At 38.5% G+C, this 13,990-nt stretch overlaps 1 protein-coding gene across 4 annotated transcripts in view; it reads right to left on the bottom strand.

Moving 5' to 3' along the window:
- phkb (phosphorylase kinase, beta) overlaps positions 1 to 13,990 on the bottom strand; it is a 262,162-nt gene that overhangs the window by 46,905 nt on the left and 201,267 nt on the right. For all 4 annotated transcript variants that reach the window (XM_060838109.1, XM_060838108.1, XM_060838110.1 and 1 more), the window contains 5 exons: positions 13,493 to 13,597; positions 10,509 to 10,591; positions 10,321 to 10,411; positions 4,576 to 4,637; positions 4,314 to 4,476 (listed from right to left, as the gene is read on the bottom strand). In XM_060838109.1, coding sequence (XP_060694092.1) covers positions 4,314 to 4,476; positions 4,576 to 4,637; positions 10,321 to 10,411; positions 10,509 to 10,591; positions 13,493 to 13,597 — 504 coding nt within the window. The remainder of the gene's footprint in view (positions 1 to 4,313; positions 4,477 to 4,575; positions 4,638 to 10,320; positions 10,412 to 10,508; positions 10,592 to 13,492; positions 13,598 to 13,990) is intronic.

Below are 13,990 nucleotides of genomic sequence, written 5' to 3'. Positions count from 1 at the left end.
TGCAAACGTTTCGTTCCCTGGCTAGGGAACATCATCAGTGCTATTGGAGCCTCCTGTGAAGCGCTGCTTTGATGTTTCTTCCGGTATTTATAGTGGTTTGTTCTTGCCGCTTCCGGGTGTCAGTTTCAGCTGTAGTAGTTTGTATGTGGGGTCCAGGTCGATGTGTCTGTTGATGGATGTTCTTGCCGTTTCCGGGTGTCAGTTTCAGCTGTAGTGGTTTGTATATTGGGTCCAGGTCCATGTGTCTGTTAATGGAGTTAGTGGATGAATGCCATGCCTCTAGGAATTCCCTGGCTGTTCTCTGTCTGGCTTGTCCTATGATGGTAGTGTTTTCCCAGTCAAATTCATGTTCCTGGTTGTCTGAGTGTATGGCTACTAGGGATAGCTGGTCGTGTCGTTTTGTGGCTAGCTGATGTTCATGGATGCGGATTGTTAGCTGTCTTCCTGTTTGTCCTATATAGTGTTTTGTGCAGTCCTTGCATGGTATTTTATAAACTACATTAGTTTGGCTCGTGCTGGCTATTGGGTCCTTTGTTCTAGTGAGTTGTTGTCTGAGTGTGGAAGTTGGCTTGTGTGCTGTTATGAGTCCTAAGGGTCGCAGTAGTCTGGCTGTCAGTTCTGAGACGCTCCTGACGTATGGTAGTGTGGCTAGTCCTTTTGGTTGTGGCATGTCCTTGTTCCGTGGTCTATCTCTTAGGCATCTGGTGATAAAGTTGCGTGGGTATCCGTTTTTGGCGAATACCTTGTATAGGTGTTCCTCTTCCTCTTTTCGCAGTTCTGGTGTACTGCAGTGTGTTGTGGCTCTTTTGAATAGTGTCCTGATGCAGCTTCGTTTGTGTGTGTTGGGGTGGTTCCGACCCCACACCACAACTCACCAATAGAATAATACACTAAGGAATCTACAAAAAAACGGACAGATAACCAAAGCGGACCAGCAAAGAATGAAACCGGAAAGCAACAACACCCCCAGATTCTACGGACTACCCAAAGTACACAAACCAGACATCCCACTCAGACCCATAGTATCACTACCAGGGACACCAGCATACAAACTGGCCAAAGAACTACAACAAAAACTGAAACACCTAGTCAGCGGATCCAAACACTCCATACAATCAACACAGGAATTCTTGGACATCATCAGGAATACACACATAGACAAAGAAGAAACCATGGTATCATTCGACGTGACGGCACTGTTCACATCAATTGACAAAACCCTAGCCAGAGAAACAATAGCCAACCTACTGGACATACATAACAGAACACAGGAGGCCGAACCTATCAACAAGGACGGCATACTTAAACTACTAGACCTGTGCCTCACCACACACTTTACATTCAACAATCAGATATACGAACAAATCAACAGAACACCCATGGGATCACCAATCTCGGGACTCATAGCAGAGGCAGTTATGCAAAGGTTAGAACATACAGCCCTACCACAAATCCAACCCAAACTCTGGATCAGATACGTAGATGACACCTTTGTAATCATCAAAAACACAGAAATAGAAAAAACACACCGAATCATCAACGCCACACTCACAGGAATACGATTCACGAGAGAAGAGGAAAAGGATAGCCAACTCCCATTCCTAGACGTGTTAGTAGAGAGAACACCCAACGGAGAATTCACCACAAGGGTACACAGGAAACCAACACACACAGACCAAGTCCTAAACTATGAAAGTAACCACCCCAACACACACAAACGAAGCTGCATCAGGACACTATTCAAAAGAGCCACAACACACTGCAGTACACCAGAACTGCGAAAAGAGGAAGAGGAACACCTATACAAGGTATTCGCCAAAAACGGATACCCACGCAACTTTATCACCAGATGCCTAAGAGATAGACCACGGAACAAGGACATGCCACAACCAAAAGGACTAGCCACACTACCATACGTCAGGAGCGTCTCAGAACTGACAGCCAGACTACTGCGACCCTTAGGACTCATAACAGCACACAAGCCAACTTCCACACTCAGACAACAACTCACTAGAACAAAGGACCCAATAGCCAGCACGAGCCAAACTAATGTAGTTTATAAAATACCATGCAAGGACTGCACAAAACACTATATAGGACAAACAGGAAGACAGCTAACAATCCGCATCCATGAACATCAGCTAGCCACAAAACGACACGACCAGCTATCCCTAGTAGCCATACACTCAGACAACCAGGAACATGAATTTGACTGGGAAAACACTACCATCATAGGACAAGCCAGACAGAGAACAGCCAGGGAATTCCTAGAGGCATGGCATTCATCCACTAACTCCATTAACAGACACATGGACCTGGACCCAATATACAAACCACTACAGCTGAAACTGACACACGGAAACGGCAAGAACATCCATCAACAGACACATCGACCTGGACCCCACATACAAACTACTACAGCTGAAACTGACACCCGGAAGCGGCAAGAACAAACCACTATAAATACCGGAAGAAACATCAAAGCAGCGCTTCACAGGAGGCTCCAATAGCACTGATGATGTTCCCTAGCCAGGGAACGAAACGTTTGCAGCAAAAACTTCCAGCGGACACCCGAGCTACAAATCTTCAACCAGACTTTAAAGACTATATGTTGCTGACAACGTAGTAGTAGTCGTTGTAGTAAATACCCAACTTAACAAAATGAGAGGAAGGAACTTAAAATAAACATTGTCATAAAATTAAAAACAAGCCCAAGACAAACTAATAGGATTAAAGATGAATGAAGTTCCTAGCTCTATATCTTTGAAACAAAAAGAACGAGCTGAATTGGTTGCAATCTTCTCAAATTTCTAAAAAAACAGTTTCGATGATTTGAAAAAAATTGCAAATGTGGCAATATCTAAGCTAGGGAAAGACAGAAACAAAGAATTACAGGCTGTCTATCTAACCTAAATTTGACATCCTAAACTATTGGAATCCACATTTAAGGAAGTGGTAGCAGCATATTTAGAAAAGCATATCATAATCAAGCAGTCAACATGGCTTATGTTTTAAAGGTTTTGTTAAAGTGGAATTTTGTTTCACAAATTTTGAAGAGTTTTTGTAAAGATGTAAAGCTAAGAGTTGATAAAATGAGACTAGTAAATATGGTGTATTCAGATTTCCAAGTATACATCAATGGCTTGATGAGGAAACGGAGTACGGAGTTGCTAAATTTACTCTTGGCACAAAGATATGTGGGAAAGTAAGTTGCTAAGAGAACATAAGGAATCTGCAAAAGGATATAGATAGGGTAAGTGAACATGCAAACAGTTAGCAGATGTAGGATAATGTGGGAAAATGTCAACTTGTCCACTTTGGCAGGAAAAGAAGTGTTGTCTAAATTGAAAGGTCGATTTTGAAGGCAAATGGAATGTCTTTGTTTATTGCAAGGGAATGGAACATGATACAGTTTTAGACAGATCACATCTGGAGTATTGTATACAGTTTTTGTCACATTGTTTAAGAAAGGAAATAATTGCATAAAAAAGTATGTGATGAACTTTCACTCAACTGATTCCCAGGATTGAGGGGAGTAATGCTATCGAATGAGAATTTATTGGACATGGTAGATCTACGTCCACTGGAGTTTAAATGAATGAGAGATTGTTTTAATGAAATATACATGATCCTGAGAAGAGGTTTTCCCATGTGGGGGATGTAGTTTTAAAATAAGAACATGGAGATGAGGAGAAACCTCTTCTTCCAGACGGCTGTAAATCTTGGAACTTTCTTCCTGGAGAATAGTGAGGCAAGGTCACTGAATATTTTCAAGATTGAGCTAGACAGATCCTTAATTGACAAAGGAGTCAAAGGGTACAGGGGTGGACAGGAAAGTGGAGTTGATGCCACAATCAGAACAACCACTATCTTACTGAAAAAGCAGAACAGGCTTAAGGGATCAAATGGCTTACTCCTGCTCATAATTTTTATGTTTGTAACAAAAATCTACAAACAGTTTTAAATAGTAAAAAGGAGGAAGGGTTGACAACAATGGATTATGTTTGTGAAAAAAAATAGGGTGGCTTTTGAAATCTGATGATAATTAAATAGAGAACCAGCACGAATAGGGTGGCTTTTGAAATCTGATGATAATTAAATAGAGAACCAGCACGAATTGGGCACAATAATCTAGTAAAGAGATGGCATGTGATATCCACTAGCTCTATCCTCAGTATGTCTTAGAATTCCCAATATTTTGCATGGATATAAATTGTCTATATTCTTCAATATGAAGACAAACTATATTTTTGATGTGACAAAGAGGAAAATAAAGGTATTAGTGGAACATTAAATGTAATTTATTTCCATACAGACAGCTTTTCCAGAATTTCCATTGTGGGGGCAAACATCCAGTCATGCAAATTTATCTCAGGTTGTTGCTCATTGTCCATAGGATTTGGTACACTTGATTGCCGCTTCACTTTTGAATGTTTTGGAAATTCCAGCTCCTCAAAACTTACAAACTGTGGAATTCTGAAAAACAGATTTCTCAAATTAATCCTGTTAAGGAAAGACATTTTCAAATAAAAACACAATATGTTATTTGGATAAAAGATTGAAGCTGGGCCATACTCCTCTTCATCACTTATCCGAAGGAAGTCAAGCTGTTCAACGACTGCACCAGATATTAATGTCTGCAATAAAAACAGAAAGAGCTGTTTATAAAAGAAAATATTGCTAAATTATTCATGGTTTTCAGAAGGTAGACATTACGATTGCATTATGTTGTTACTATTAGTTAAGAAACTAAATCTATTCATTCATATCAAGGCATATCACACAAAGAGTATAACATTAAATGCACAATGATAATTTTTATTTTTTCTGTAAATTAGTTGATATGTACAACTTGAGCAATCCATTTAACAGTTCAGATGATCAACAGTTTAACATTCTGCCATAACAAATGACGTACAAAATCTCATACCTTAAATTAAAGATTGACACATTTACAAACTTATAGTCATTTCTGTGCTAATACGGCCTCTCTAATATTGAAGCCAATGAAAAACGTTGAGACAACTCATATATTGAGACAACTTCCCAGCGTCTTATACTATATTAGGCCACTGTCTTTAGGGCTTTACATTTGATCTTTATGGCTGGATAAAATGGCAATGTATTTTATTTTTTAAATGAAACTATGTTTCACATAAAAACTTAGATGCTTCTAATACAGAATCAATATCTTGAAGAATTGTCAGATACATTGACCTGTTCTGATGAAATAACACAATTGGAGAATTACAATTCATTGTTGTAATTAGAGGAAATATATGCAGCTCAGAAAAATAAAATCAGGAATAAACTTGCTGCATGAAACTTGGTTGACATTTTTCTGACATTACGGTGGAATTTTCACTTCTGTTTGTGGGATTGGAAGCAGGGAAGGTATGTAATTAGATTGAAAAACTGAAAGAACTGCAGTGCTGGAAATCAGAAACAAAAATAGGAACTGCTGGAAAAAGTCAGGAGGTCTGACAGCATCTGTGGAGAGAAATCAGAGTTAACATTTCAGGTATTTCTTCAGACCATTTTGAAGAAGGATCACTGGTCCCGAAACATTGACTCTGATTTCTCTTCACAGTCTGATAGTGATTGTAATGAGGTCAGCCAGGTGGGCTTCATATGAATTCCTCAATTGGGACTGTTAATCTGGTCTAATCAGGGAGCCCTGGGCTGACAGATAAGAACAGGAGAGTCAGAAATCTTGTTCATTCTGAGAGCAAGCTCTGAGGGAGCTGGATCAATGTCAAGGACTCTTCACATATAAATAAAGGATGACATATAAATAAAGAAACGCTGAATCTCCTGCTCCATGGATGCTGCCTGACCTGCTGCGATTTTCCAGCAACACATTTTCAGGGAGGAATGAATCTGGTTGGTAGCTGGAAGGAAGGGTTCATTCCTCCATTGACCAATCAGGTCGCACTCTCTACCTATGTTCACCTATCCCTACCTCACCATTCTGTCCCTTTCCCCACCCAAAACCTTCCCCCAACCCCTCTCCCCCCTTTATCTACAACTCCCTTCACACCCACCCCCAGTCCTGAAGAGGGGTTACATTCAAAACGTTGACTTCTCCACTTCCTGATGCTGCCTGGCTTGCTGTGTTCTTCCAGCCTCCTGCTTATCTACATTGGATTCTAGCATCTGCAGGTTTCTTCATCTCTGGCTTTCTCAAGGAGGCGCTGAGAATCTCTTGCTAGCTCTCCAGGAAGGCAATGCTCCCATCACCTCAACACGAATCTTCCGTACAATAGCAATGAAGCTTCAGTTGATAATTAGTTTCACTAGTTATCGCCTCATCTACATAATGCCCTATCAGGTTCTGCTCACTGTTCAATGTCATTCTAGATTGGAAAGACAACCCACAGCTTCTGTTTTCCATTATGAATTGCATTCTTAAATCCCTCTCTCCTGTCTCCGCCAGCTTCACCTCGAACAAATGTGACAAGCTTATAAACCTTGACATCAAGACTGAAACAATTCATTCAACTGCAATGCTGTTTTCTTTCCCTTCATCCATCAGGTTATTCCCTTCCCTAGTCATGGACTCATAACTTTCTCTGATTGTTCTCCCATCTTACAATTTAGTCTGTTCAAATTCATCTTGTCCATGAATCTCGCCTCCTCAGTCCCTTGGTTCTTCTCATAAACTACTTGTCATGTAACCTCCTTTCCTGGCTTACATGTCAGCTGCTATTGTTATTGGTTCCTTTTCTCACCTTCATCATTTCCCATCAATCTACTATATTTGACCCTAATATCCTTGCAAACTACTGTCCTGTCTCTAATAACTTTTCCTACTGCTTCTTTTCAAAGAATGCACCCACCTTTCCTGCAATCTCATGTTAGAAGCATTCTAACTGGGTTTCTGTGCTGGACCAATTCTGGCCTATTGCCAACTTTAATTGCCATGCATTCAGCTGCATAAGCACCTCTCAGCCTCTTGTTCCTTAAGCCACATCTCATTTACTTTATTAGCTTCTGTGGCTTAGTGTCAAACTTATTTTTGCAATACTCCTGTGAAATATCTTGGACAGTTATGATCAAAGAGGTTCTATAAAAATGAAGTTGTATATAAATGAAGTTGAATGAAACATTTCATTATTATGGATGGTGATCTAGACGTATCAATACCGCATCTTGTCTTGAGATTTTCAATGCTTCTATTCACCATGTAGCAAAGCAAAGCTATTATCACTTTCAGTTTAAATCTCGTTCTGCAAAATTTCCCTTCAGGCTACACAATATCGTGACTTGAAACTGTATGACTAGTCCTTCATTGTCAGTGGATGAAATGCTTTGACTCATGTCTCAAGGAGTGCCGTGTTTCAAGAAGGTGGTTTAGCACAATCTTATCACGAGTAATAAAAAATGGGGAATACATGCTGATCTAGCCAGCAATGCCCTCATTTTATGAATGAATATAAACTGGCCAACAGTTCCAAACATATTACGTGGAATCGCCTTGAAAAGTAAAATGCGCCTCTTAGCCCATTCATTATTCATAAGCTCATAGATTAGGATCATAGAATAGTTACAACAGAGAAGGAAGATAGGTAACCCATGGAGTTAGTACCAACACTTTGCATGATCCATTTAGCTTACTGTACTCCTTTATCCTTTCCCTGTAGTCCTGCAAGTCATAGAGTCATAGAGATGTACAGCATGGAAACAGACACTTCGGCACTACCTCTTCATGTTGACCAGATATCCCAACCCAATCGAGTCCCACCTGCCAGCACCCGGCCCATATCTCTCCAAACCCTTCCTATTCATCTACCCATCCAAATGCCTCTTAAATGTTGCAATTGTACCAGCCTCCACCACTTCCTCTAGTAGCTCATTCCATATACGCACCACCCTCTGTGTGAAAACGTTGTCCCTGAGGTCTCTTTTATATCTTTCCCCTCTCACCCTAAACCTATGCCTTCTAGTTCTGGACTCCCCGACCCCAGGGAAAAGACTTTGTCTATTTATCCTATCCATGCCCCTCACATTTTTGTAAACCTCTATAAGGTCACCCCTTAGCCTCCAACGCTCCAGGGAAAACAGCCCCAGCCTGTTCAGCCTCTCCCCATAGCTCAAATCCTCCAACACTGGCAACATCCTTTTCTGAACCCTTTCAAGTTTCACAACATCTTTCCAATAGGAAGGAGACCAGAATTCACGCAATATTCCAACAGTGGCCTAACCAATATCCTGTACAGACGTAACATGACCTCCCAACTCCTGTACTCAATACTCTGACCAATAAAGGAAAGCATACTAAACGCCGTCTTCACTATCCTATCTATCTGTGATTCCACTTTCAAGGAGCTATGAATCGGCACTCCAAGGTCTCTTTGTTCAGCAACATTTCCTCGGACCTTACCATTAAGTGTATAAGTCCTGCTGAGATTTGCTTTCCCAAAATGCAGCACCTCGCATTTATCTGAATTAAACTCCATCTGCCACTTCTCAGCCCATTCGCCCATCTGGTCCACATCCTGTTGTAATCTGAGGTAACCCTCTTTGCTGTCCACTACACCTCCAATTTTGGTGTCATCTGCAAACTTACTAACTGTACCTCTTATGCTCGCATCCAAATCATTTATGTAAATGACAAAAAGTAGAGGACCCAGCACCGATCCCTGTGACACTCCACTGGTCACAGGCCTCCAGTCTGAAAAACAACCATCCAACACCAGCCTCTGTCTAGTGTTTTCCTTTGGATACTCATTCAATTCCCCTTTAAGGACCAGGACTGAATCCCCTTCCACCATATTCTCAGCCATATTCTCAATATTCCAGATCCTAACCGCTTGCTGCATTAAGCAAAATTCCATCACGGTGTCTGTAATTCTTTAGCTAATTGTTTTTAGACTATATCCTCTAATTCTCAAGTCTTTTGCCAATGGGAAAAGTTTCTTTCAATCAAGTCTGCCAAGATCTCTCATAATTATGAACCTCTATATTAAGCCTTCTTGCAATGTTTTCCTCTCTAAGAACAAGCCCAGCTTCTCCAATCTATTCATTTAATTAATCTCTCAACCAGAAATTATTCTTGGAAATATTTTCTGAAGTGTCTCTGAAATCTTTACCTGTTTCCTAAAAAGATGAAATATCTATTGCAGTACACAACCACACTCTTTACAGTGTTTCAATAAAAGTAGTGTTTTTTACTTTTGTACTCTATGTGTCTTATTTATAAAGCCAATGACCTTGCATGCTTTATTAACCACTTTCTCAACCTGTCCTGCTATCTTCAATGATGTGGAATCTTTGCTTCCATCAGAATTGTAGTAATTAATTTATATTACCTCTCCTCATTCTTCCTACCACACTATATTACTTTACACTTGCCTTAATGCCACCTATTTCACCAACCTGCCCTCTTGAAGTCTATCATATCTTCCTCACAGCTCATTACATTTCCAAATTTTATGGTATTTACAATTTTGAAATGATGCTGTGTATATTCAAGTCGTAGTCATTAATATATATCAAAAAATGCAATGGACCCATTACTGACCCCTGGGGAACGCCATTGTAAACTTCCCTCCAGTCCAAAATCAAAATAAGCCAATTCACCACTGTCAAAAAACTTCAGAAGCCAATCTGTCATATACAGAACTTGAAATCTTGATGGTTAACCCAATCATGAATTTCTGATGAATTCATACATAAAACATCATCACTTTAATGTATTAGTTTGAGGACTTTGCATAATTTTTCATACTAATGTGTAAAAAATACAATTAAAAGAGAATAATTTCTTATTGCATTTGTTTCCGCATGAGTAATCGCCTGCGTAGCATGACTATAATATTATGTTGAAACAGTTTTCACAATGAATGAAATATAACGTGAATCATCTGACAAACTAAAGAAGCAAAATGAAGGCATTAATAATTAGATCATTATATGATCAGAATTATTTCGCTGACTTAATCTTATGTCAAGAGTGTGGTGCTAGAAAAACACAGCAGGTCAGTCAGCATCCGAGGAGCAGGGGAATTGAATGCCGGAAATGTCAATTCTCTTGCTCCTCGGATGCTGCCTGGTCTATTGTGCTTTTCCAGCACCAAACTCTCAACTCTGATTTCCACCATCTGCAGTCCTCACTTTCTCCTAGTTGACTTAATCTTATGTCACTTTGCTGTGTTGACTTTGCTCTCTGATATTGCTTAAAGACTTCGGTTCAGCCAAAAAAATCAGCAATTAATCAAGCTAGTAATTTTTACTATGTGTAGATTAATCACAGATTTTTTATTCACTTAAGTAATACCATACACAGTCCATAAAAGATAAAAATGTGCACAAATGTACCTGAAGTCTGTCAACATGAACTTTCACTCCTCCAACAATACCATTTTTGAATGCTGCCAACATGTCCAACACAGGATTGAGACGACTCCCTCTAAATAGCAAAACATGATAAATTTACATTTCTTCTATGATTTAATATTTGGAAATAGATTGTGAGGAAAACTATCCATAACAGAATTATTCCTTACTTTATGTTATCTTCACGGATTAGCACAAGGAAAAGAGGGCGCCGATTCATCTTCCAATATTGTTTAGTAAACTGTAGTAAATTCTGTAAACAAGTGGAACAACTTGCTAATGGATACAATATTGGAAAAGTTATCAATTCAATGATCTATATACAATTTTATTGAAATATGGTGCAATGCATGAGACTATACGGTGAACCATCATATCTTTTAAACACATTTTCTGAGTTACCCAATAACACATATTTTACCCTTACAGAACAGCAGTAAAGCACAATGAGAGAGGTGTTGAACCAACTCGGTGCGAAGCTCAAAAAACTTTGGGCAGTCAACACAACTACCACTTAAATAAAGGAAACAATCAGAAAACAAATTCACATAAAAAATGGCATTTTTCAGATTATAAATGCCAACAGGAATGATTTTCATCAACACTTTTAACAACATGAGAACAATGGAACAAGCCAATCTCACAGCATCATTGCCTGGTTCGGGAATTGCACCATCCCGGATTGTAAGACCCTACAACGGATAGTGAGGACAGCTGAGAAGATCATCGGGGTCTCTCTTCCCTCCGTTACAGACATTTACACCACACGCTGCATCCAAAAGGCTAACAGCATTGTGAAAGACCCCACACACCCCTCACTCAACTCTTCTCCCTCCTGCCATCTAGCAGAAGTGACTGGAGCATACGGTCTCTCACGGCCAAAAGTTTCTTCCCCCAAGCCATAAGGCTCCTTAACACAGTATGATCGGACTCTTTCCCATCTGAAATTCTTTGCACAACTTCGAATTGCTGTGAAAAAAGTATCTTTTTTTCAATCATTTTTCTATTGCACTGTAACTTGTGTGTTTTGCATTTCTTCCGTGTACAAGCGTGTAGTTTATACTGTCCATGTAGTACCCTCAGTCCTGGAGGAACACTGTCTCGTTTTTACTGTATCAGTTGTATATGGTTAATGTGACTGATTAAAAGCAACTCTCTACTCTACTCTACCTTGCCACAGACTGTAACATCGTTAACATGAAAAATAACTATAGGTATCACAGTACCTATACCATAACAAGAGTACCAAGAATTATTAAACCAAAGTTAACAAAGTCTGATATTAATCACCAGCAGTTGTTTATGCAGTAAGTGCACAAGTCAGTCTTGCTCAAATGCTACTTCTTTCCATGTAACCTTTAGATTCTGAAAATTGATGGGCTATGTGACTGTGGTGAAGGATGGAATCACACATGAAGTAATCCTGTTCTGAACTAATATTCATGTATGTATGCACTCCAGCAGAAATTAGTAAATAGTAACGAGGAGCAAGAATAGGAACCAACACCACTTTTTTTTTATATATAGCCAATGAATACTCATACCAACTACATTACTTGGCTGAACTTTTAGCTTGGAATCTTTCTGGCCTGACAATTCAACAACATACATGTCCTCTAACTGGATTCTGTAACTGAGACCCAAGAACTAACTGAAATTATGAGTAACTTAAGAAATGTTAGAGATTTACACAACAATAACATAGCTACAGCAGGAAGGAGGTCATTGAGCCTATCATGTTGGTGACAACTATCTGAGGCAAATTAGCTAATTCCCTGCTCTTTCCTTTCTACAATTTTCTCTTTAGCTGTTATTACAACCCACTTTTAAAGCCCTGATTGTATTAATCTACACCACATTCTTAAATAGTGTTTTTCAGAAAAGAGCAAATCAGGCGGTAAATGTTTTTGCTCTGCTGCTGTTGCTTCTTTCACCAACCACGTTAAACCCATGTCCTGTGCTTTTTGATCTTTTGGTGAAAAGGAACTGTTTCTCTCTCTAATCAAAGTCTAGACCTCTCACAGTTTTGAACATGTTTAACAAATTTCCATTCAACTTTCCCTATGAAGAACAATTCCAGGTTCTCCCATCTGCCAAGCAGATGAAGTTCCTCAGCCTTGAAATCAACTACGATACTTTTGAACACTTCAATTCTACTTTTACAGTCAATCTGTAGAATTGTGCAAGAGGAACAAAATAACACTCAATAAATTTTACAAACTTTTTAAAACAAAAAAAAATCATCCATGGGATATGGAAATCACTAGCTGCTGACTTTCTAGTGAAGGTTACAACTGAGTGGCTTGCTAGGCCATTTTGGAGAGCAGTTAACAGTCAACTACATTGCTGTGGGTCTGGAGTCACATGTAGACCAGACCAAGTAAAGATGACGGTTTCCGTTCCTAATGGACATTAGTGAACGAGATAGGTTTTGTGACAATTGGCAATGATTTTATGGTAATCGTTACTTCCAGACTTTTATTGCATTCAAATTCCATGGTAGGATTTGAATCCAAGTCCTACCATGGGTCTCTGGATTAATAGTCTTAATGATAATAAGACCATCACCTCGCCCATATTTATAACAAATTAAACATGCAATATTTAGAATGCCATAATGTTTTAAAATAAATTAAAATTCTGCAAAACTGGCTTTAGTAAAATACTTGTACCTTCTGTTGATGCAAGTCCAAAATTAATAAACCAGTCCTCACTCTAATCTATGATTATAGGATGAAATATCTCAAATTAATATTAAAAATTGACTTTTTTGGTGGCATCAATTTCATGCTATCATCTAAATCAGTGGAATAAACTATAGCTGTTGTCACACAATTTAAAAAAAAGAATTGTTTAATGATTTTATTTAAGTGTGAACTAATTTCATTGCAGGTGTTCTTAGATTTCACAAACATTTTAAAGCCTGAAAAAAAATCTCAAATTAATTTATTAAATTCAATGCTTCTTCTTTTCCTCAAAGTAAAGCAGTTCATTTAGGCTTAAACATGAACACACGTGCTATTTAATTAACCCCATTGCTATATCAAAAATGAATTAGTGTTTACTTTTCTGAAAGAAGATGGGGCTTTTTTTTCTATTAACATTCACTTCTTGGGTCAGGATAAATAGAGAGTCTCATATTCCCTAGTTTTACCTTTATGTCATCAATCAGCATCATGACATCTTGATTCATGTAAAAGTCACTCAAATCAAACACAATGGGATAGCACACAACTGTCTTTCCTAGAATTCTGTAAAGCTGCAAGAAAAAGAAGTAATTTTGATTGAAAACTGAATTTAATGAGTAAAAAAGATTTTTTACATATAGAAAGAGAATAAATATTGTTTTTATTCATGACACTGGTATAATTCAACCTTGATCACAAATTATGTTATACAATTACATACTTACTTACATTCACACCAGATTAATCACCATGATTAACATTGTTTAACAGACATAGCTCAACCGTCAGACATATAAACCCATTAAAGATGTACTTAAATTTAGATATTGTGAATTCCAATTGGACACACACCTTTCAATCATACTTATTTAATTACTTCAAGCAGTCTGAATACAATTTAATTCTTGCCTAGTGAATTATATTGCGCAGTGAAATTGAATGCTTTCTAACTAAATTATTTTCAA

This window comes from Hemiscyllium ocellatum, chromosome 17 (genome assembly GCF_020745735.1).
Source record: "Hemiscyllium ocellatum isolate sHemOce1 chromosome 17, sHemOce1.pat.X.cur, whole genome shotgun sequence".
Lineage (NCBI taxonomy): Eukaryota > Metazoa > Chordata > Chondrichthyes > Orectolobiformes > Hemiscylliidae > Hemiscyllium > Hemiscyllium ocellatum.
The sequence above is the reverse complement of the archived record's forward strand: the minus strand, read 5'-3'. Positions and strand labels throughout refer to the sequence as shown.